Below are 20,967 nucleotides of genomic sequence, written 5' to 3' on the forward strand. Positions count from 1 at the left end.
TAGCTAGTAGACCCTTTCTTGAATGTATCTTTAATTCTCTCTAGTTCAGTAATTTACAAAACATAGTATCTCTTATGAGATAGAAGATATTGATTGCCCTAAGATTTTCAGTGGGTCACTCGGTCTGACGTAGTCTTAAATGGAAGCCACAAAATGTGGACAAAAATCTCTTGTTGGTTTGTCTACGAAACTCAATCATAGATGTTTTGATTTCTATACCTTTACTTTTCGAATGGAATTGTAGAATTGTTCATCAATTATATACGGGGCTATATATGTGTGATCATACGTGATGGCTAGTAAAATATGTAATCAATGTCTTATAGATTTGATGGAAAGAAAGTGGATTTACAAGGCTCATATTCTTTGGACAAAATGTGTGGACAACAACCTAATAAGTAATAACTGTAGTGAGGAACGATTGGATATGGTTGCATTCATTGGACACCCTAGTGGCACTGAGATGAATTTTTGTTATTAATTATAATCTTTTTCAATCACCTACATCTGCATGCATGTCATATTAATGAGCTATATATATATCATTACCCAAAAACTAGTCACATATAGACACTCGTTTTCTTGGTGACTCTTGACAACTAACGCCAAAAAAAAAAAAAAAAAAAAAAAACACACACACACACACTCTTGCGGTTTATTGGAGGCCATATTATACCGTACGGCTATTTTAAAGAAGAGAAAATAGTTTTTTCTTTGAATTGGTAGGATTATTGATGGCTCGAGACCTTGAGTACCAATAGGAAATAAGTAAGAGGATAATGGTTAGTTGATGGGTTTGGTCTCGTAATAAATAATTAACTGTCACTTTTTTATTTATTGCTCAATTTATGTTGGTTGCGACTTGTGAGCGTTCTAATTAATTTATTTCACGATGTATGTTGTATATGTTGAGTGATCGATATTTACTCGTATAATGTCTTTGCGAATATCATATAACTTACTAAAACAGTTTTAATCTATATTTAAAACATATATTTCATGAGTGGCTGTTCTATCAATTATTTTTTAGATGGAGCATAGTCATACTAAATAAATACTAATATTCAATATATATATATATATATATATATATATATATATATATATATAATACATCGTTACCTTTTTTATCTTTCTTATTAATATATTGTTTTAATTTCCAAAGCTCAACTTTTAGAAAAAAAAAAGAAAAAAAAAGAAGTGCAACGAAAAACAAAGGGGTTAATAATCTAATTATACAACAATGGATATTTAAAAACTTTGGAGCACGCTCATAATAATGGAAGGTCTAGGGCCCAATTGCATGTGAACCTCTATGTGCCATTGTACAGAAACCATTCATTTAGAAGTTAGAACCACAAATGCTCTCATATGCACGTCAGTGTACAGTTATGTATTTAATTATTTAGCGTTATTACTTGATCATATTAATTGTATGCATGTATGCAGTGACCGCTAGAAATTTAGTTGAAGGGACACTAAAATATTTTTTTGAGATAATTAATGAGCAATAATGAAATAATAAAAATATAAGAAAAAAGATTAAAAAAGGCTTTACATATGTTTAAATGAGTTATATCAAATAGGATTTAAAACACTAAATAAGCTATAAATATCTTATTTTATTTAGTTTTAAATGAATTTTAAGAAATATTAAAAAATGATTTTTTTGAAGAAAAAAAATTCTGTACTACAACCTAGAGCGCATGCATGTATCCTTAATTAAGGTACATACAGTTTATGACCGTCAAGAAGTATAATAATCACATATAGTTTGGCAACAAAGATTCAAGCCATGCACTCTTATAGGAGTAACGACGAAAAATCAATTTATAGATATATCCCATTGTTCAGAACAACTACACTAATAAGTTTTAGAGTTTATATATGTATGCTTCTACGTCTAAATATAAATTTAAATGGGTGATTCTCCGCAACGAAGCCAGGAATCTAAGCTAGGGAGAATAGCATAATTATTTATTTTAATTAGGGTATAATTTTTGTCATTTTAAATAAATCGAATGTATGAATTCGACATTTTTGAAAATAAAAAATTAAACTCAACATTTCATTTAAACACATGTTATATATGTATCATTTTTCAATTATATCAAATACGAAGAACTAATGTATAGTGCTCAAACAGTACTAACTAATTAACGACTAGCTAAATAATTAACGACCGTATCAAGAGACACGTCGTCGTACAAACATCACAATAAAGAAAAGGAAAAGAGCTGTCGCTTTACAATAAACACAAACGACGCTCCGCTAAGACTAAAACTTGAAACAAACAAACCAATTAAACTTATCTCCTCGTCTTGATATGGTAGACATTTTTTTTGCACGGGTGCTTGAATTTTATAGATTTTAGCAGATTGACCTCCATTTTTTTTTCTTGACAATACCGGCCCTTGAAGTTTAGAACTTAACATCCGCGACTATTTTGCGTTTTCATGGCAATACCGAAATCTTTGAGCAGAAGATTTCCTGGTTTGAATCTAAAACTTAATGCAACTAATTATAAGTTTGCCGTAAAAATGGTCTCACAGAGTAGCACTCTGATAAAATAATTGATTAATTGACAAAGTTTATATAAAAGGCCCAGAATTAAGCATCTCTAGCTAGCGCAAGTCACTTGAGATAAGTCCAAAGTGACAGTGTTTGGTTTGGATTGATTACACACTAAACTTTGTTTATTTTAGGTCATATAATAAGAATTCTTCTCTTATCATCTATTCTACATCCAAGATTATTTTCCACACACAATTTTCAAGAACACCACTTTTGACCTTTATCAGTGAACAAAACCTAACAATGATGGCATGAAATCTTCATACGGTCAGGGTTCAATTTCAATTATAATTCGTACTGTAAATATATTTAAATTCGTGTTTTTACTGGTTAGGTTTAAGAATTAATAAACAGGTCATTGTGATGATGTTCATACTAATACATATCCTTAAATCTATCATTAGGTTTTGTGAGAACGCAATATTATTTTAATCGCGTCTATTTATAAATATATATATATATATATATATATATATATATATATATACTCATGTATATATTTGAATATTTTCATGGCTGTATATTTCGTTTTCACCATTGTATGCAGGCATGACAGTAAGAAAGAATTACTTCATGATGTTGTATATAATATATGCCCCACAGATATCTCCACGCAATAAAAAGTATTTCTAATTAAAAAGAAAAAGATCAAAAATAGTATTTGAAATATAATTTTTTATTTTTAAATTTTATGGGGCTTTGATGGAGACAAGTTGATTGCACCAGTAGGTTCTAGTAGTTTTGTTTTTCTTCTTTCAAATCATAATTAGTATACTTTTGATTTATGGAAAGAAAAACCTGAGGTAGTCTTCTAAATAACCACTCTGTACCCTAAATTTCCTCTATTCCTCAAAACGCTCCTCATTTCAAAAATAAGAAATATTAAAAATTAAAAAAAAAAAAAAAAAAAAACACGTCTAGTGTTCTATAAATAGTCTTCTCATGTCGTATGCGAAATAATGCCATAAGTTAATAACTGCCATACCAACCAAGCAAAGTCCCCTCTGCTCTCTCACTATAAAAACCCCATTCCTTACTAGAACCAAATACATTCATCACACACGAATAATAATATTAAGTCTTATTATCATTATTAATTAAATAATAAAAAAAAATAGATGGAATCGGCGGCGAAGGCGGTGAACGGGAATAATAACCAGTTGGGGTGTGGGGCCCAGTTTCAGATGCCGGTGCACTATCCGCGATACACACGCGCCGACTACGAAGCCATGCCAGAGTGGAAGATCGACTGTCTCCTCAGAGAGTACGGACTTCCCATCTCCGGTGACGTGGCACACAAGAGGACTTTTGCCATCGGTGCTTTTCTCTGGCCTCATTCATAATAATACATCGTTTTTTCCTACTATATATATTACTGTTATTATATATATATATATATATATATATATATATATATATATATATATATATATATATTACCGCTTCTTCTTCTTCGTGAATGTACAAGATCATGGTCACGTCACGGTCTTTGTTATTGTTGTTGTTTAACGATCTTTTTTTTTTTTTTTTTTTTTTTCTGGCTAGTAATCAATTATTTAGGAAGGGTTAAGTATAGCTAGCTATAGCCAATATAGGTTTGATGAAGGAAAATATTTGGAGTTTCGTTTTTGTGATTTTTGTTGTTGTTTGTTTTCGTTGTTGTTGTTGTTGTAATATATTGGTTTTTGAAAATTGTAATATAATTGTTGTGTACTTATTGTGTAACTTTGTTCTGAATAATTTATGCTTGATAATCCATATATATATTAATCTATATTCGCAGTTAAAATTCATACATACTCTATTCTCATAGTCATATTGTATTAAAAATACAATTCTAGCGTACAAATATTTTATCTAACATAATAGAAACAAATTAGCATGCCTTGTGGGTTTTTTTTTTTTATCTTTTAAGGAAAAAAAAAACATCCGTCTAGTAAGTCTTCCACCAAGCCAACTAACTGGTCTAAATACAATTAACCTTAAAAATGACAATGCAAGAGACAAATTCAATTTCAAAAATGAAAACAGAGTAAAAAGAGAGAAAATTTAGTCAGTCACTAAAAAAGTGTAGCTGGTAACATATTCAACATACTTTTTTCCTCTTTTTTTGGTTCTTTAAAATGAAAGGTGGAAAGAATATTTGTTATTCCGCATTAATTGTGTTTACAAATAGCATAAAGTTAGCCTGTTGAAGTTGGGTTCGTCCAATTTATTCTCTTATGACGCTTAAAAAGCGACAGCATTTGTTGTTACAATCTGTATTACATAAACCGCGTTTGGTAAAATAATTTAAAGTGACGAATTGGGTTCAAGTTTTTTTTCCCCACTCTAAAGCAAACTGTGCGGTCGTTTTGGTTCCACTTGTCACCCCATTCGGAAAGGACCGTCTTTGACTAAATTTCTTCTTCTAACCATCGACGTGACATTAATTTACCACATACTAAGTTGTTCAATGTTTGACCGTGTTTCTATTGTATCTTTAAAACAACAACAACAAATTAGAAAAATAACCAATTTAAACGTATGATATTGTTAAATAGTCAATGTTTGATAAATATTAGGTAAATAACTATAAATGATGACGTGACTTAATATGACAGTGATTATTTACTTAATATTTACGTGTGTGAATATATAAAATGAGCTATTTACTTAATATTTATCAAACCTTGATTATTTAGCAATTCTCAATGTTTAAATTGGCTATTTTGCTAAATTACCCTTAAAACAATGTGTCGATGGGATAACTAGGGGGTGATAATTTTGTGTAAATGTGCAAGATCCGACCATATATCAATTGGTGTGAAAAACAAGTTCCCATAAGCGAAAGTGACGCCCTGAGCCGATCACTCGATAAGGATGTGAAAGAGCGAGGAATCCATCTACAACAAGTATCACATTATCAATAATTTTGTATTGAAATCAAATAAATTAATTTTAATCCAATAATATAATTACTCATATTGTGCATTTGTCTTTTTAACCATTCAGTAAAGAGTTGAGTCAAATTGGGATTGTTGGAGGACTTGGGCCGGATTTAGAGAATAGACTCTCAAGTCCGGATCGACCCAGGTCCTAAAAAATGTCCAATTTGAGCCTCCCTCGAGCTCTATTTAAGCCCAACCCTTTTATAAGGAATATGATTCCAATAATAAATTTCAAATACTTATTTTGTTATGTTCTTATACCATTTAATGTATTTTGAATTTAAATTCAGAATCATTTATTTGTATCACTTATAATATATAGTAATTTTAAATTATTTAAATGTATCACAACTATAATACTGTCTTCTCTTAATGTTATTTTTTAGCATTTCATATTCTATTTCTTATAATACTTCATCCATACTAAATATAATTCTAATTAAAAATACGAACATGGGCATGGCCTCAAGAACTAGTGTTATAAAAGAATGAATGTTTTTGTTGATAGAGTAAGAATGGGCATATTATCTTTTACTTTGTTATGCTCTCTCTCTCTCTCTCTCTCTCTCTCTCTCTCTCTCTCTCTAGCACACATGATCTAATGATGCCTGCTTTTTAGGTATGTAAGGATGTTAAATTAAAATAAGTTTGGAGCAAGGGATTATTCCTATTCTATGACTTGTACAAAGATTTTGGACCAAAATCTACTAAACCCAAATAAATCCTAAACTATGACTACCTATTTTCACTAAATACAAAAATACCCTTACTTTTAATAACATTTGATTTTCTTTCTTATTTAATTATTTGACTTTATTTTTTTATTTTTGGATTAATGGTATGGGTTATTCACGTCCCTCTCTCTTCCCTCTCTTTTCCTGCGTATTTCATGTCTATGTGTCTTCCCTCACGTCTCACGTTTCTGGGTTTTCGTTGAAGATTTATTGACATTGATGTCAATAAATATGCATTTTTATTGACATTAATGTCAATAAATCTTCAACGATTCTGGGAAATTCCTTTGAAGATTTATTGACATTGATGTCAATAAATATGCGTTTTTATTGACATCAATGTCAATAAATCTTCAACGATTCTGGGAAATTCCTTTGAAGATCTTCAACGATTCTGGGAAATTCCTTTGAAGATTTATTGACATTGATGTCAATAAAAATGCATATTTATTGACATCAATGTCAATAAATCTTCAACGAAAACCTATAAATTTTCAGAGCTGATCCCATGCCTCCCAAACGACGTCGCCGAGCTATGCCTCCTCCTCCCACCGTTGTCGTGCCCTCGACCCCGGCCCACCTCAGCTCCTCCCACCTCGCCGTCGACGGCACCGAAACCCTCTTCGCCCATGCCCAACCAAAAGAGTCGAGAGCGACGACGAGTTTCGAATCCCTCCAGGCGTGACAGAGCAACGAACGCGCTGGAGCTCGACGATCGTCTCCGTCGAGCTGGTTTTAGCTCGATTCGGAAGCCGAGCCGCATCGCTTCCTCGCTCCGTGTTGTGCGTTGACTCCACCTTGTTGTGGACGTCGTTGATAAGCTTCTTCAAGTAGTACCAGCTTTCTCCAGCGAAGATTTGGGTTTTGATTTTAGGGTTTGGCCACAGATTGAAGAACACACATCAAAAAGAAGAAGATAGAATCATTGTAGCAGAGAGAGAGAGAGAGAGAGAGAGAGAGAGAGAGAGAGAAAGACAAATGAGTGGTGAGTATAAAAAGGGTAAAAGAGTAAGTTAAACAAAATGAAAGTCATATATTTGGATTAATTTAGACATATTGGATTTTGGTCAAAAAATAGTGTAGAGGTAATAGTTTAGGAATAATCCCTTTGGAGCAATCTTACAAGACATTGTTAAACAGTATAGTTTTTTACATATGTTTCACCGCAACGAGTGAATAACCATCCTTGTTAGTTAGTAGTGCTGTCAATTGGACAAGACTTTCTATATCTTAATTGGTCCGCCCATTTTCGAAAAAAAAGTCAGGCCGGCTCGCTTAGAATATAGGTCCTCGAACTCGGTCCAGACCTTAAAAAAAATCCAACCTAAGCTCGATTTCATCCCTAATTAGATTTGGTTCGGGCCCAACTCTTTTTAAATAAAATAAATATTTTATTTTTGTTTAAAATTTATATTTTTATGTTTTAAAAGTATTCTTCACATACAAATTTAATTTTATTAATAATGATATAAATGTTTTAACTAATTTTTTTGTTGTTTTGAATGAAAGTATATATTTTGATATAAATTCAATTTTATTATTAATAATATTTATTAATTTTTTATGATATTAATTTGAACTTTTTAAGGTCAATCTATGTCCCTTTCAAGTCCGGCACTCAATCTTTAGGGTCGAGGGCTAAATTTTAAATTGGTCCTAAAGTTTTATTCTTTAAGCTCGACCTGACACGGCCCTCCAATATAAGATTGGGTTGGGCTCAGGCCTGAACCTCTTTTGGTCTTGAAAAAAAAAGGTCGGGTACTCTATTAAATCACTGAAGAAAAAAAAAGTTGATTATTTAATTTTTTTTAAATACAAAAACAAATAATTAAAGCAAGAATAAAATATTAATTTGAAAATGAAAAAGTTGTCTAAAAAGGTGAGAATAGTTAATTATTTAAATAAAATTAAATGTTTGGTTATTTTTTAATTGATATAGTTTGAAGTGGCCTAGAATTATTTAAAGCACAGCACTGTACTAGACTCAAGCTGGCTTCTTGGATGGCACACAAACGGGAGGACGGAATTCCGAGGCACGCGTCAGCCTCACGGAAGTACCGTGTACCGTGTGAATGGCAGACGGAAATTTTCGTTCCGACACGTGGCGGAAATGGCAGGAGGTGTCGGAAGGAAATGGCAGGCGATATTTCCGTTGCTCAGTAGCTATCTGCGTGTGTGTGTAATGTAACGGTTCAGTAGTGTTGTACTGTATAACGTACATGTGAACGTTTTTTTTTTATTTTTTTTTTAAATCTCAGCCGTTAGATGAACAAAGATTAAGATTTGGACGGCTGGAAAAATTTGTCCGTTAATTGACCGTTGGCCCTCCGATTTTACACAATTCTTTAAATTTTAACCCACTTTTTATTTCTCCTATAAATACATCCGAATTCTACAATTTTAATCACAACTCAATCTCCAAAACTCTCAAATTCTCTCATATTCTCCACATACAAAGTTTATAAGTTTATATTCTAATTTTTTTTATTTAGTTAAGTTTAAAAATAATTAGTATATACTTAAGTTTTTATTTTACTTAATATTATATAGTTAAGTTTTTTGTTTACTTAATATTATATACTTAAGTATTATAATTTTGTTTATACAACTAAGTTTAAAAATAATTAGTATATACTATATACTTAAGTTTTTATTTTACTTAATATTATATACTTAAATTTTGTTTACTTAATATTATATACTTAAGTATTATAATTTTATTTATATAACTAAGTTTATAAAATATTTATTATATAGTTACGTTAGTTAGTATTATAATTTTTTTAGATAATTAAGTTTATAAAATTAATATTATATACTTAAGTTAATAGAGGGTAGTCATACCGCTGATTGTAACCATTTTGAAATTTTTCAACCATGCGTAGAATCTATGAGAGCAAAATTTTCAAAATATTGGGGAACTACAAAAATTCCTTACTTATATGCTTTTGCATGCATTCTAGACCCTCGAATGAAATTTGGGGGTTATTTGACATTTTTACAATATTTAAAACGTCATACTGGACAAGATTACGTTACACATGATCATGCTAGGGTCGTGGAAGAGTTTTACTCCTTTTTCAGGTTCTACCAGCACCAAGCTCCTGTATTTCCCGAGCCGAGTCCACCTCGACACTCATCGACAAGCAAAGGAATGTTCCGAGACATAGCTCGTTTTGCTCGAGGTGGAACTTCATCTCCAAGATCGTCACCGCATGCCCAACCCACTGAAGATACGGCTTCCAACGACGAGATCGCGTTATACACATCTCAACAATTTGCCTCCATGAACCAAGACGACCTCAACTTGCTAGCATGGTGGCGTCAACACGAGAACATGTTTCCGATCTTGTCGAAGATGGCCCGAGATGTTCATTCGATCCCGGTGTCAACGGTGTCGTCCGAGTCCGCATTTAGTAGCTCGGGTCGCATCCTTGATGATTGTAGACAAAGTTTGAAACCCGAAATGGTCGAGGCTCTCACCATATACAAAGATTGGTGTCAACACGAACAACGTTCTCAAGAAACATTTATGAACATTGATCTTGTTGATAACTTTGATATTAACTTTCAAAACATGACTATTAATGAAATGTAGTCTTGTTATAATGCTTTATTCATAATATTGTTGTAATATTTTAACTTTATTTAAAAAAAATATTAATAAAGATGAAATTCAGTTTACATATTAGTACCTTCTTTTAAAATTTTAACAGTTTAGTCATTTTCATTTACCATTTAAATTTGATTTTTTTTTTTTAATTCCTTATTGGAAGTTAATGGAAATATGGATTTCATATGGATTTCCATTAAGGTTAACGGAAATTTCATTTCCGTTAAGCAATAGAAGACATCAAAATGGGTAATGGAAATACCATTTCCAATAAGCAATGAAATGTGGCTTATTGGAAATGGAATTGTCCCCGGGATGATACTAGACTAATTTTATCTCGTCACTTTTGTTTTTATTTTCTTTTTATTTTTATTTTTGTTAAATCTCAAAACGAAACCTCCATTAAAAACCCAATAATACCGGGGAATTCTTTCTATTCTTATTTTCCCTCGCTTATATTTCTTTTTCAAAACTCGCGAAAGAAGCCCAAAGGAAAGGAAAGTAGAAGAAAAGGAACCCTAGGTTTCCAGATAAATTGCGAGAAAATGCCGAGAGAGATCATCACACTTCAGGTCGGACAATGCGGGAACCAGATTGGTATGGAGTTTTGGAAACAGCTCTGCCTCGAGCACGGCATCAACAAAGATGGCATTCTCGAGGATTTCGCTACTCAGGTTCATCGATTGAATTCAGACTATCTTCCTAGTGTGTTTATGTGCGTCTCCGTGTAAAAATTCGCGAAGGAAATTTGAAATGAAGTTCGTAACTTAGTGTCTTTTGAAATCTGAAATCGCAAACTGAAATTCGCGGGTTTTGATTTGTTAGGTATGCTTAGTCAGAGGAGATGAAATCTGTAAACTTTGCAAACTAAGTGTGTGAGTTGAAAGCAAGTTGGAAATCGTGCTGTTTGGTTATGTTTAAGTGTGTTTGGCAACTGACGAAATTTCTACTTTAGAATGAAATGAAATGAATGAAATTTCGTAATAGTTGGCTTTGAAGTAGTATTCGAAAATGTAGAGTTTGTTTTGCTTTAATAGCTGATCTCTGAATATGATATGCTCAGGGAGGTGATCGTAAAGACGTGTTCTTTTATCAAGCTGATGATCAGCACTACATTCCCCGGGCTCTGCTAATTGACTTGGAACCGCGAGTAATCAATGGAATTCAAAACAGCGAGTACCGGAATCTCTACAATCATGAGAATATTTTTGTTGCAGATCATGGAGGTGGTGCAGGAAACAATTGGGCGAGTGGATACCACCAGGTTTGTTGCTCGAATTCACTTTAGGGCGATCTTCTAGTGGATTTTTAGATTGTGAGTAAAAGATTTCTCCCCCTTTATTGTGGTGTTAGAGAATCGTATTTGAACTTTGCGGTTATAAGGATTTTTGGATAGTAAGTCTCACTGCTGTTAGAGTCGCTAAGCAAAAACTTGCAAGAAATTTCAATGTGTCCGAACAAAGATATAAGTGAAGCAGCTGGGATTTCTAGTTGTTATCCGTTCTTGTGTCCTGGGTATTAATTTCTGCTAAATTATTGAGTTATCCAAATTTCGGATCAGGGAAAAGGTGTTGAAGAGGATATAATGGACATGATTGACAGAGAAGCGGATGGGAGTGATAGTCTCGAGGGTTTTGTGTTGTGCCACTCCATTGCTGGAGGAACAGGCTCAGGTTTCGTCACTGCACTTATGTGATCTGATATCTGTTTTTTTTTTTTTTTTTTTTTTTTTTTTTTTTCTCTTTGTAAGCCAGTGTCTTATGAAAAAAATTTCAATATGCACTTTTAAGTCAATTTTTTAGGGTTGAATATTCTGCAACTTGTTTATAAAACAACAATTAGTCCAGTTTTAAATATGAATTTAAAATTCGTCTTCATATAGCCATCTAAAAGTCCTTGGAATAATATGCTTGAAGCTTTCTCTGATGAGGCTCTGGTCTGGTCACATTTCATCTTGAATGTGTTGCTGCCTTCACCGTTTTTGAGTATTTTAAATAACTATGATACAGGAATGGGATCATATCTATTGGAGACTCTGAATGATCGCTACAGCAAAAAATTGGTACAAACATACAGTGTGTTTCCTAACCAGATGGAAACGAGTGACGTGGTGGTCCAGCCATATAACTCGCTTTTGACACTCAAGAGACTAACACTTAATGCCGACTGTGTCGTTGTTCTTGATAACACTGCACTGAATCGAATTGCTGTAGAGCGTCTTCATCTGTCAAATCCTACCTTTGCGCAAACAAATTCATTGGTTTCTACCGTTATGTCTGCCAGTACTACTACTCTGAGGTATCCGGGATACATGAACAATGACTTGGTTGGCCTTCTTGCATCTTTGATTCCGACACCAAGATGCCACTTTCTTATGACAGGGTATACACCACTCACTGTGGAGCGCCAGGTAATTCTATTTCAATTATGCCCACACCCAGACCAAAGTAAAATTATTTATGGCTCTTTTAGCTATATAGCCATTTGACTTATAGCGATTTGTATAATAGCCAATCTTTTGTAAATTTTCTGTAAATAGCCACCTCAACTTATTTACGACACTCAAAAAGACGAAAAAAACCGAAAATAGACGGGAATGTTTTTGGGTGTTTTTGTCTTTTTGAGTGCCGTAAATAAGTTGAGGTGGCTATTTACAAAAATTTACTAAAGGTTGGCTATCTAGCAATTCTTAGACTTTCGGTGGGTTATTTGGGTAATTTTTTATTATTATTTATACATTAGTGCTAATGTAATTGTGGGGGCATGGTTAATAAATTAAGAAAGTATTTTGGATATACTGGATAGGGTTAGGTAAGGGCTAGAATTGCTGGATATACTGGAATTTTGGATGAGAAAGAAAGTATTTTTGTTTCTAAAGCTTAAAATTGGGTATCTAATGCAAGTATATCTTCTGGGCAGGCCAATGTGATTCGTAAAACCACCGTATTGGATGTTATGAGAAGGCTTTTGCAGGCAAGGATTTTTCTCCGACGCTCCAAAAATAGAGATTGGAAATCAGTTCTAATTGAATTTATCTCTTTCTTTTTGTAGACAAAAAACATTATGGTTTCCTCTTATGCTCGCACAAAAGAAGCTAGTCAAGCAAAGTACATTTCTATATTGAACATCATTCAAGGAGAAGTAGACCCTACTCAGGTATGGGAACTATTATGGCATACATTGATTCAGGGATTAAGACTTTTGCGCAGCATGTATACGAGTTTGTTTGCAAACCTTTGACATGGTTTCTTCCTTTAATCAGGTTCACGAAAGTTTGCAGAGGATACGGGAAAGAAAGCTTGTTAACTTCATAGAGTGGGGCCCAGCCAGCATTCAGGTTTTCACAATCATTAAATTGCTATCATATCCACTCCATTGTTCTCTGTTCACTGAGAATCATGCGAGATCATCATTTGCTTTGTGTAGGTTGCTTTATCAAGAAAGTCTCCATATGTTCAAACTTCCCACAGGGTAAGGATGAATATACTGTTCACTTGACCTCTTACTCTTTTTTCTACCCTTCGTTTTTTCTTCTTCTGTAAAAGATCTCATCGAGGAGGGTTTATAAGGGTTGAACTTGAACGTCGATGTGTTCGTTGACCATAACTGGTGAAAGCTCTTATTTGGAAAATACTAACAATGCAATACTAAATTATTGGGAATAATTTGGTTGGATAACTCTGCCATCCAATAAATATACTGTCAAAAGTAAATGTGAGGAAAAAAAAAAAGAAAAAGAGAATTAGAAGCCTTTTTGTGTTGATCTTTTAGGTCAGTGGTCTTATGCTGGCCAGTCACACAAGTATCCGACATCTATTCAGCAAGTGTTTGAGCCAGTACGAAAAGTTGAGAAAGAAGCAAGCTTTTCTCGACAACTATCGCAAGTTCCCAATGTTTGCTGTAAGTATCCATCGTTCACACCCACAAATTGTTTTCAATATAGCGATGGCCCTACAAAACTTGCTTAACATGTTGATGTCGTTTTTCATCTTTGGTGAACGTAGGACAATGACCTTTCGGAATTCGACGAATCGAGAGACATCATCGAGAGCTTAGTTGAAGAATACAAAGCCTGTGAATCTCCAGATTACATCAAATGGGGAATGGAGGTAAGTTCTCCACCCAGATTTATTCCCGTTCTTATTTTCAACATAAAAGCATAACCGGGTAAAATTGATTTTACGAATTCTTTTCCTCAGGACCCGCACCACGCTCTAAGTGGGGAAGGCAATGCAAGCGGAACTGTCGACCCCAAGTCAGCGGTGTGAACAAATTGTAAGTCTCGATGAAGTGATCCCCGGAAAGTGTGGGTTGTCAATTTGGTATTTAAAGTAAACAAACTCCCTGGTTGCAGGTCAATTTATAGCCCCAGGAGGTTTTCTTTTAGAGTTGATGTAGTTCTGGTTTTGGGTTGTTTCATGGTTTGTGTGGTGTGGTTATTATTTTTACCAGTCTTATAAATATGTTCACAATGTGGTCTGTCAAAAAAGTGCTTTTTTGTAGCTCAAATGTATACAGAATCTCGCTGTATCTATATGATTAACTGGCCCTTTTTGAAGTCTCTTTTGTGGGTGATTCGGGGAATTTTAACCACTCATGATTAGCCGCCCTGGCAACTAGATTCTCGGTCTCCATTCCTTGATCCCAGCTAGATATCTTGGTGTTTTTTTTTCCTATTTTATTTGGTATTATTTTATTTTGTTTTTCAAGGATTATATACGGCCAGCTGTTTATCTGATTCGCGTAATCATTTAGCTTAAGCAAATCAAAGCTGCTGTAAACAGCGAAATTTGCGGGGGTTTTTTTCTCTCACGTTCAAGTTCAACAATGAAACTCCTGGGATTATTCTAAATTATTGTTATGGATTTATTTTGTTTAAATAAAAACATCACAAAATAAATTGTAAATTGTTGTAATAATGTAAAGAAAAAAAATGTCAACTTATTTTTTAATTTCTTTCCTGATACTTTAAATAAATTGAATTGAATAACTGCTTCAGAATCTTTTTTTTTTTTTTTTATAAAAATTGAAATAGGTAATAACATCTAAATTCACGTTGTAATTTATATGTTTCACATCATGACCAATACGTAACAAAAGTATAGTTTTAAAGTGCTAATCGTCGATAATGACTAGCATTTTTTTTCTTTAACTAGTAAAAATTCTAAAATGAACCTATCACAATTCATATTCATGTTTATAGAAAGAATTTTTTTTTAGTTATTTATTTATGTTAATGTAATGTTAGAGAGAGAGTATCTATATGGCCTTAAACGAATCGACGACGTGACACTCGTGAATGGCATGTAAATTTATATCGGGTCTAGGACTATTTCTATTTGAATTTGAAATTTAAATTTGGGTCGATGTGGATGTCCACGAGTACATGAATAACGGCTAGAGGGAAAAAAAGAAAAAAAAAAAGAAAAAAAGAAGAATGAATGAAAGAGAGTGAGACGTGAATGATAGATAGTTTAGCACTTAAGCTGCCGTTCTCAAGCACAATATTTTTCTCTTGTCTTAAAAATCATACTTGTCTTGAAAAATGCCTTTCATGTGGGCACGTATCGTTGTCTAGGCATTAAATTTGAGAATTTTCGCTCCATTGAAATCTACCACGGAAAAATAATACATGCAACCTTTCAACATAATTAACTATTTTTAATTTTTTATACGTGCAATTCTTTGTGCTCAGACTTTTTAATTCGAGCAACTGAATTATTTTCAACTGCTATTGATGTCCATGATTGCAACACTATAATTTAAAATAGTTATAGAAAAGTACGTTGTTTCATTTAATTTGAATGTCACTAAATTTTCATTCACCGAACGGAAAACAAATTCGTACGCCAAATATGTTGAAAAAATGAGATTTAAAATTCAGCAGACGTAAGATCATATTAAACGGAAAAGTTCATTATTTGACATAATTTCATGGGAAAATAACACATTTATACTCTGTGTTTTAGTGAAATGTCGAGTTTAACCCTCGGTTTTCAAAAATGTCGAGTTCATACCCTCTGTTTAACTAAAATGAGGAAATTATACCCTCTGTTTAACTAAAATGATGAAATTATACCCTGAAATAGACAACAGTGTCACAAATATTCTTTTTATTGACTTTTCATTGACGTTGACTATCATATTTATATATAAACACCAATTATCTTTATTCATTCGCGCCATATATGTAATTTATTTAAAAACTAAAAAATAAACAACAGTCTCTTAATCGTGAAGAACACAGAAAGAGGCAAAAGGGTAAAAATCGATAGTTGATAGTCATCAAAATCGCATATTCGAACAGAGAATCCAGGATTTAGAGTTATAATTCGAACACGGAATGAAGTCATTTCTTAGGAGGTATGAGTTTTATTATTTAATTTCAATTTAAGGCTATTTTTATTTCAAAATTGAGAATTTGGAAGTTAGGGCAGTGATTTAGATTTGATTTGGTTTTTCTTATATAAGAGTTAATATCAATGAAAGAGAGATTTGTGACGTTGTTATTCATTTCAGGGTATAATTTCATCATTTTAGTTAAACAAAGGGTATAATTTCGTCATTTTAGTTAAACAGAGGGTATGAACTCGACATTTTTGAAAACTGAGGGTTAAACTCGACATTTCACTAAAACACAGGATATAAATGTGCTATTTTCCCTAATTTCATTACCATACAAATTACAACAGTTAACAAAAGACACCAGATAAAATACAGACTCACTGGTAAATTCGTCACTAGATTTAAAATTTGAATATATTTTGAGCTCAAAAAATACGACCGGACTTTAATCCGTGGTCCCACACAGGGTCTACTCTAGTATAGTATCCGAGAAATATATATGCAATATTTTATTATAAAATATCCCAACATAATTATTTGAGAAATCAAGAATTTAATATTAGCCGAAGAGGTTACGGAACAGGCTGTCACTACTTAACCCGCCCACATGGCTCTTGCAATGAAGCTGGGGCCCACCAAACGCATCTCTGCGTGTGGAATTCCGAAACTGACCCTGGCGTTTCGTTGGGCCGTTGGGTATCGTTAGTATATAATCAGCCTGCCGAATTCCCAAGCTCTCTTCCTTTTTACCTCCGCGTCAGAATCGGATTCATTCTCTCTCTCTCTTTCTCTGTTTGGCATTTCTAGAGAGAGAAACAATGGCGTGCGGTCTCGTCTCCAGGGTTCTGTGGTTCGTAGCCGTCGCGCTCTCCGTCGCTTCGTCGTCCTTCGCTCAGGCCGAGAATGTCGCTCCGTCTCCTGCTCCAACTAGCGATGGTGAGTCTTCTCTCTCTCTCTCTCTCTCGCTAGATTATTGAGTTCGGTTTAATTGAGAATGTTGGGGCGATTTTCAGGGATCGCGATCGACCAAGGCGTCGCGTACGCGCTAATGGTGGTGGCGTTGGTTCTGACGTACCTGATTCACCCACTCGATGCCTCTTCCCCGTTCAATTTCTTTTAAGAGGTGTTTCTAGGGTTTTTTCTTCGAGATGAAAGTTGAAACGATTATTTTGTTTTTTTGTTTGTTTAGGTTTCTCTATTCGTGGTTGTGAATAGCCTTTTTCGAGGCCAATTTTATTCAATGCAGTTCTTTCTTTTCTAGTTCTATGATTCTTCATATTCTTGATTGATTTTTTTGTCGTTGAGAATTAAATCGGAAAGGATTTGTGAACAATTTGATTTGAGGCCAATGTTTGTATGTGTAGTAACACAATTGTAATCAAAACAAATCGGTTAAAATCTGGAATTCGTATGAGCAAGCCACGTATCCACGATTCGGAAATTTCACAAGAATAGCATTCTTTGCTTGCCAATAAAAAATATAAAAATATAATTAAAAGAATAACACGAATGAATAAATTGTAACAGTGTGGTCTGCAAGAAAAAAAATCGATCTAGAAGCCTAAACCATTTTTTGTCAACAAAGTGACAAGGTATTCTTGTTCATTGTTCTCCTCCGCTTGCGAGGCTTCTCCGTTGCTGTAAAGTGTATTTAACGACTTCGTAAAAGGAGACGACTATTCCGACAGATGGTCCGGCTCGAGCAACACGCGGCCCAACCCCCGTAAATAGTCCCTTCGCTCCTCCGTCCCTGTATCAAAATTATGCTGTTTTCGAGTAAATATTTTTAAAAAAAATGGATAGCCAAAGAGAATCTTAGAACCAACGACGAGAACTCACCGCCATATCTCTGTTAGGGTCTTTCTCGTCGTCATCTTCAGAGCTCTTTCGGGATCCTTCTGAGAAACAAAACAAAAAAAAAAAAAAAAAAAAAAAAAAAAAAAAAAAAAAACTAAGTACTTACACGAACCAAAACAAAGCGTATGTATTTTAACAAAGTTACCTCAATTTGTTGTCGAGTTCGTGCGACATCCAGCGGACATGTGGCGGCGGCAGCGAGGCTTCCGGCGACAAAACTGGCGGTGAAATTTGCCCCGAACACATGTGCTGCGCTGGCCTCACCTCCCACCAGCCCGAGAACCGTTCTTCTCATCTGCCAAACAGGAAGCGAAAAGACGAAACAATCTGGGTTCAGAGCTGATAACGAAGAAAAAGAGAGATGAACAAGAAAGAATCGGGTTATAACTGAAAGATTAGAGAGAATGGTGCGAGACCGGCTCGAGGGTTGACCAGCAGATAGCAGAGAAAGGAACGTCACGGGCAAGTTGTGCTCCAAGGCCAGTCCACAGAACGCGGTATCTTTGTACTGTCAGAGAACACAATGAATACCAAAAACGATAAAGCGACATATAATAAATATTATAAAAGGTAAAGAGTTTTAAACTTGCCATTTTGAAGAAAGTTAGAATTCTTATTTGCGGGTGAAACGACCGCCTGCAGTGTCCTCCAAACTCCGGGAGGTTTTCCGGCGGTTCCTCCTTTGAAAGCCTATCATATCACGAGAAAGAAAAAAAAATGAAAACACCGAACTTCGAACAATTTTCTCTGAATTGAAAACGTGAAAGTGCGACAAAAGTTGAACCTGCATGCGGGTCCGAGCCAGCTCGATCGGGTAGCAAGTCGCACAAGCTAAGGAGCGCGAGGCTGACCCAGCCACCAATGGTACGTAGGGAATCAAGCTCGGTGTGTTTTGGGCGGCAAAGTCTTCCACGTAATCGCGAAAGAGGTCATAACAAGGCAAGTAGATTCCAACCTGGCGGACGTAAAATAGACTCAATTGTGATGGAAAGGTTCTGAAATGTAAAATAATTTGAAAAGAAAAAAAAACACCTACGGTTGGTATAGCCAGAGCTAAGCTCGCATATGTGCCTCTCCACAGTCCCCAAAAACCTTCCTGCGATTGGAAGTATCAACAATATCACATTGTTTGATGTAACTCTGGAGAAAATAGTTTCAGTTTGATCAAAGGTTCGAAAGTAGTGACAGTAAACCGACCTGTCGTAAAACGTTGTATAGTACATCGATTGTTCCTCTATATTGGCCACACCCGGGATGGCACGCAGGTTCAGAGCCGAGAGCTGAACGCGTACGTGATACAGAAGATTTCAAATCTGGAATCACCTGATAAAGTTTCCAAAACCCCCCCGAAACTTGATTCAACTTTACCCCAAAATAGACAGACCCAATTATACGATATACGATTTTTGTTTTTTCATTCTGAAAGAGAATTCATCAGACTCACCACGCCCGGCTCCAAACACACAGTGTTGCTCTGATAAGGAATTCCAGCGGCTTGTGCTTGCAACCGAGTCTGAACCACCACAAAATCAACAAAGAAAATCCCTTTCAAACAGGGGTATTCTAAACCAAAGATCGAAAAGTATGAGTATATTCTCTACTGATACATCATACACTTGGGCCAAAACGTTGCTACTCAGAAGCTAAATGTAGACATTAAGAATATATTCGGAGCTAAATAAATAACTCCGTATATTACTGAAAAGAAAGGAACGAAAACGGTGCTCATCAAAGACAACAAAAGCAATGATCACAAAACCAGTAACAGAACAGTGTTCCTCAGATTACTTAACATTTCAACTCACTGACTTGCACGTTAATCAAACCACATTCTCCAAGTGCTGATTTTTTTTACCAGCAAGTATCCTCATATTTAGCATTGGTATAGCTTTACAGCAAAAAGAACATTTAATCTGAAATCGGTACTTTAAATCAGAGTCAGAACCACCATAGAAAGGAAAAAGAACCTTGGCGATGTCGAGAGGGTTGACGAGGAGAGCGGAGATAAGAGCAGCGCCGGCGGCGGAGAAAGCCCTCTCTCCGAACCCTAAGTCAGAGTCGTCGCCGGAATCTGCGCGAGTGGCACTACGCTGTTGATTCTGAATTTGAATTTGCATTTGCGCTTTCGTTTGTTGTTGATGATGATGTTCTTCTGTCGCCATGATTGCTTCTCTTTTGCTACCGGAAATGGAGTGTTACACGCACAAATGGAAATGGGATTGTGAGATTTTGTATTGGTTGAACGGTGATTCTGAAAATTGGTGGTGTTTCTGGGGGATTCGTGGCGTGGACCTCCAAGATCGCTCTTCATTCGACACCTGTCATTGTCCCGCTTTCTCCTTTTCGTATATCTGTCGTTTTCTATTGAATACGTCGTTTCTTCCCTTAAAATTAGGAATAGCAACAAAAAAAATAGGAATTTTAAAGAGTATGGCACCAAAGAGAATCAGTGGATTTCATATTTGTTGGTTGTACTGGGAAAATGCTATTAAGTATTTGTTTCTCAATTCTTCAATTGTTCCTGCAAATAAATTGCATAGATAATAACTTGAAGAGAGAAATGTTATATAATAAAGGGAAGAAATATCTGAAAAACGAAATGTTGCATTAATATTTTTGGTCCTAAAAAATTCAACGTTTGTATATTCAGTTTATAGTTTATTACTTATGTATGTGTTAACTAGTATTGATGAGGTAAATTTATATCTTATTTTTACTTTTTTTTTTATTGATTTTTTGGTTCATAATTTTTGAAATCTCTATCATTTTCTTATTATTTATGTAACATTTTAATTTAAAATCAGAAGAAAAAGATATCTCTCTCGGTCACTTTTCGATGACAGCCACTGCCCAAACCTTCAACTCGTACAACCAAACTCCTACCTCTGCCGCTTTCCTCTGATCCACCTCCGAC

General features: G+C 34.5%; 3 protein-coding genes across 5 annotated transcripts; 2 read left to right on the forward strand and 1 right to left on the reverse strand.

Annotated features, from left to right (window-relative positions):
• Nucleotides 1-10,260: 10,260 nt before the first annotated feature.
• On the forward strand, nt 10,261-14,470 carry TUBG1 (gamma-tubulin). 2 transcript variants are annotated; one of them, XM_089611152.1, is made up of 12 exons: nt 10,261-10,525; nt 10,915-11,115; nt 11,413-11,524; nt 11,861-12,261; nt 12,771-12,824; nt 12,903-13,007; nt 13,114-13,188; nt 13,278-13,322; nt 13,623-13,751; nt 13,856-13,960; nt 14,051-14,126; nt 14,206-14,470. In XM_089611152.1, exons 1-11 carry the CDS (start codon nt 10,397-10,399, stop codon nt 14,117-14,119), a joined length of 1,425 nt encoding a protein of 474 aa, XP_089467278.1. In that variant the 5' UTR covers nt 10,261-10,396; the 3' UTR covers nt 14,120-14,126; nt 14,206-14,470. The 2 variants fall into 2 exon arrangements, with proteins under 2 accessions (XP_089467278.1, XP_089467277.1); XM_089611151.1 differs by having other exon boundaries at nt 10,262-10,525; nt 14,051-14,470.
• A 2,455-nt stretch (nt 14,471-16,925) lies between these two features.
• Nucleotides 16,926-17,460, forward strand: LOC149400387 (arabinogalactan protein 16-like). Its single transcript, XM_089611156.1, has 2 exons — nt 16,926-17,132; nt 17,210-17,460. Exons 1-2 carry the CDS (start codon nt 17,015-17,017, stop codon nt 17,314-17,316), a joined length of 225 nt encoding a protein of 74 aa, XP_089467282.1. The 5' UTR covers nt 16,926-17,014; the 3' UTR covers nt 17,317-17,460.
• A 78-nt stretch (nt 17,461-17,538) lies between these two features.
• Nucleotides 17,539-20,382, reverse strand: LOC149400388 (mitochondrial carrier protein MTM1-like). Of its 2 annotated transcripts, none has more exons than XM_089611153.1 (10): nt 20,021-20,382; nt 19,498-19,566; nt 19,251-19,415; nt 19,090-19,149; nt 18,838-19,008; nt 18,644-18,743; nt 18,470-18,561; nt 18,199-18,348; nt 18,036-18,094; nt 17,539-17,946 (listed from the first exon to the last, which is right to left on the reverse strand). In XM_089611153.1, the coding sequence occupies exons 1-10, from the start codon at nt 20,213-20,215 to the stop codon at nt 17,799-17,801; spliced, it is 1,209 nt and encodes a 402-aa protein (XP_089467279.1). In that variant the 5' UTR covers nt 20,216-20,382; the 3' UTR covers nt 17,539-17,798. The 2 variants fall into 2 exon arrangements, with proteins under 2 accessions (XP_089467279.1, XP_089467280.1); XM_089611154.1 differs by having other exon boundaries at nt 19,251-19,376; nt 20,021-20,381.
• Nucleotides 20,383-20,967: the final 585 nt, after the last annotated feature.

Source organism: Urtica dioica, chromosome 4 (genome assembly GCF_054948205.1).
Source record: "Urtica dioica subsp. dioica isolate 48M chromosome 4, U.dioica_male_clone48M_v1_H2, whole genome shotgun sequence".
Lineage (NCBI taxonomy): Eukaryota > Viridiplantae > Streptophyta > Magnoliopsida > Rosales > Urticaceae > Urtica > Urtica dioica.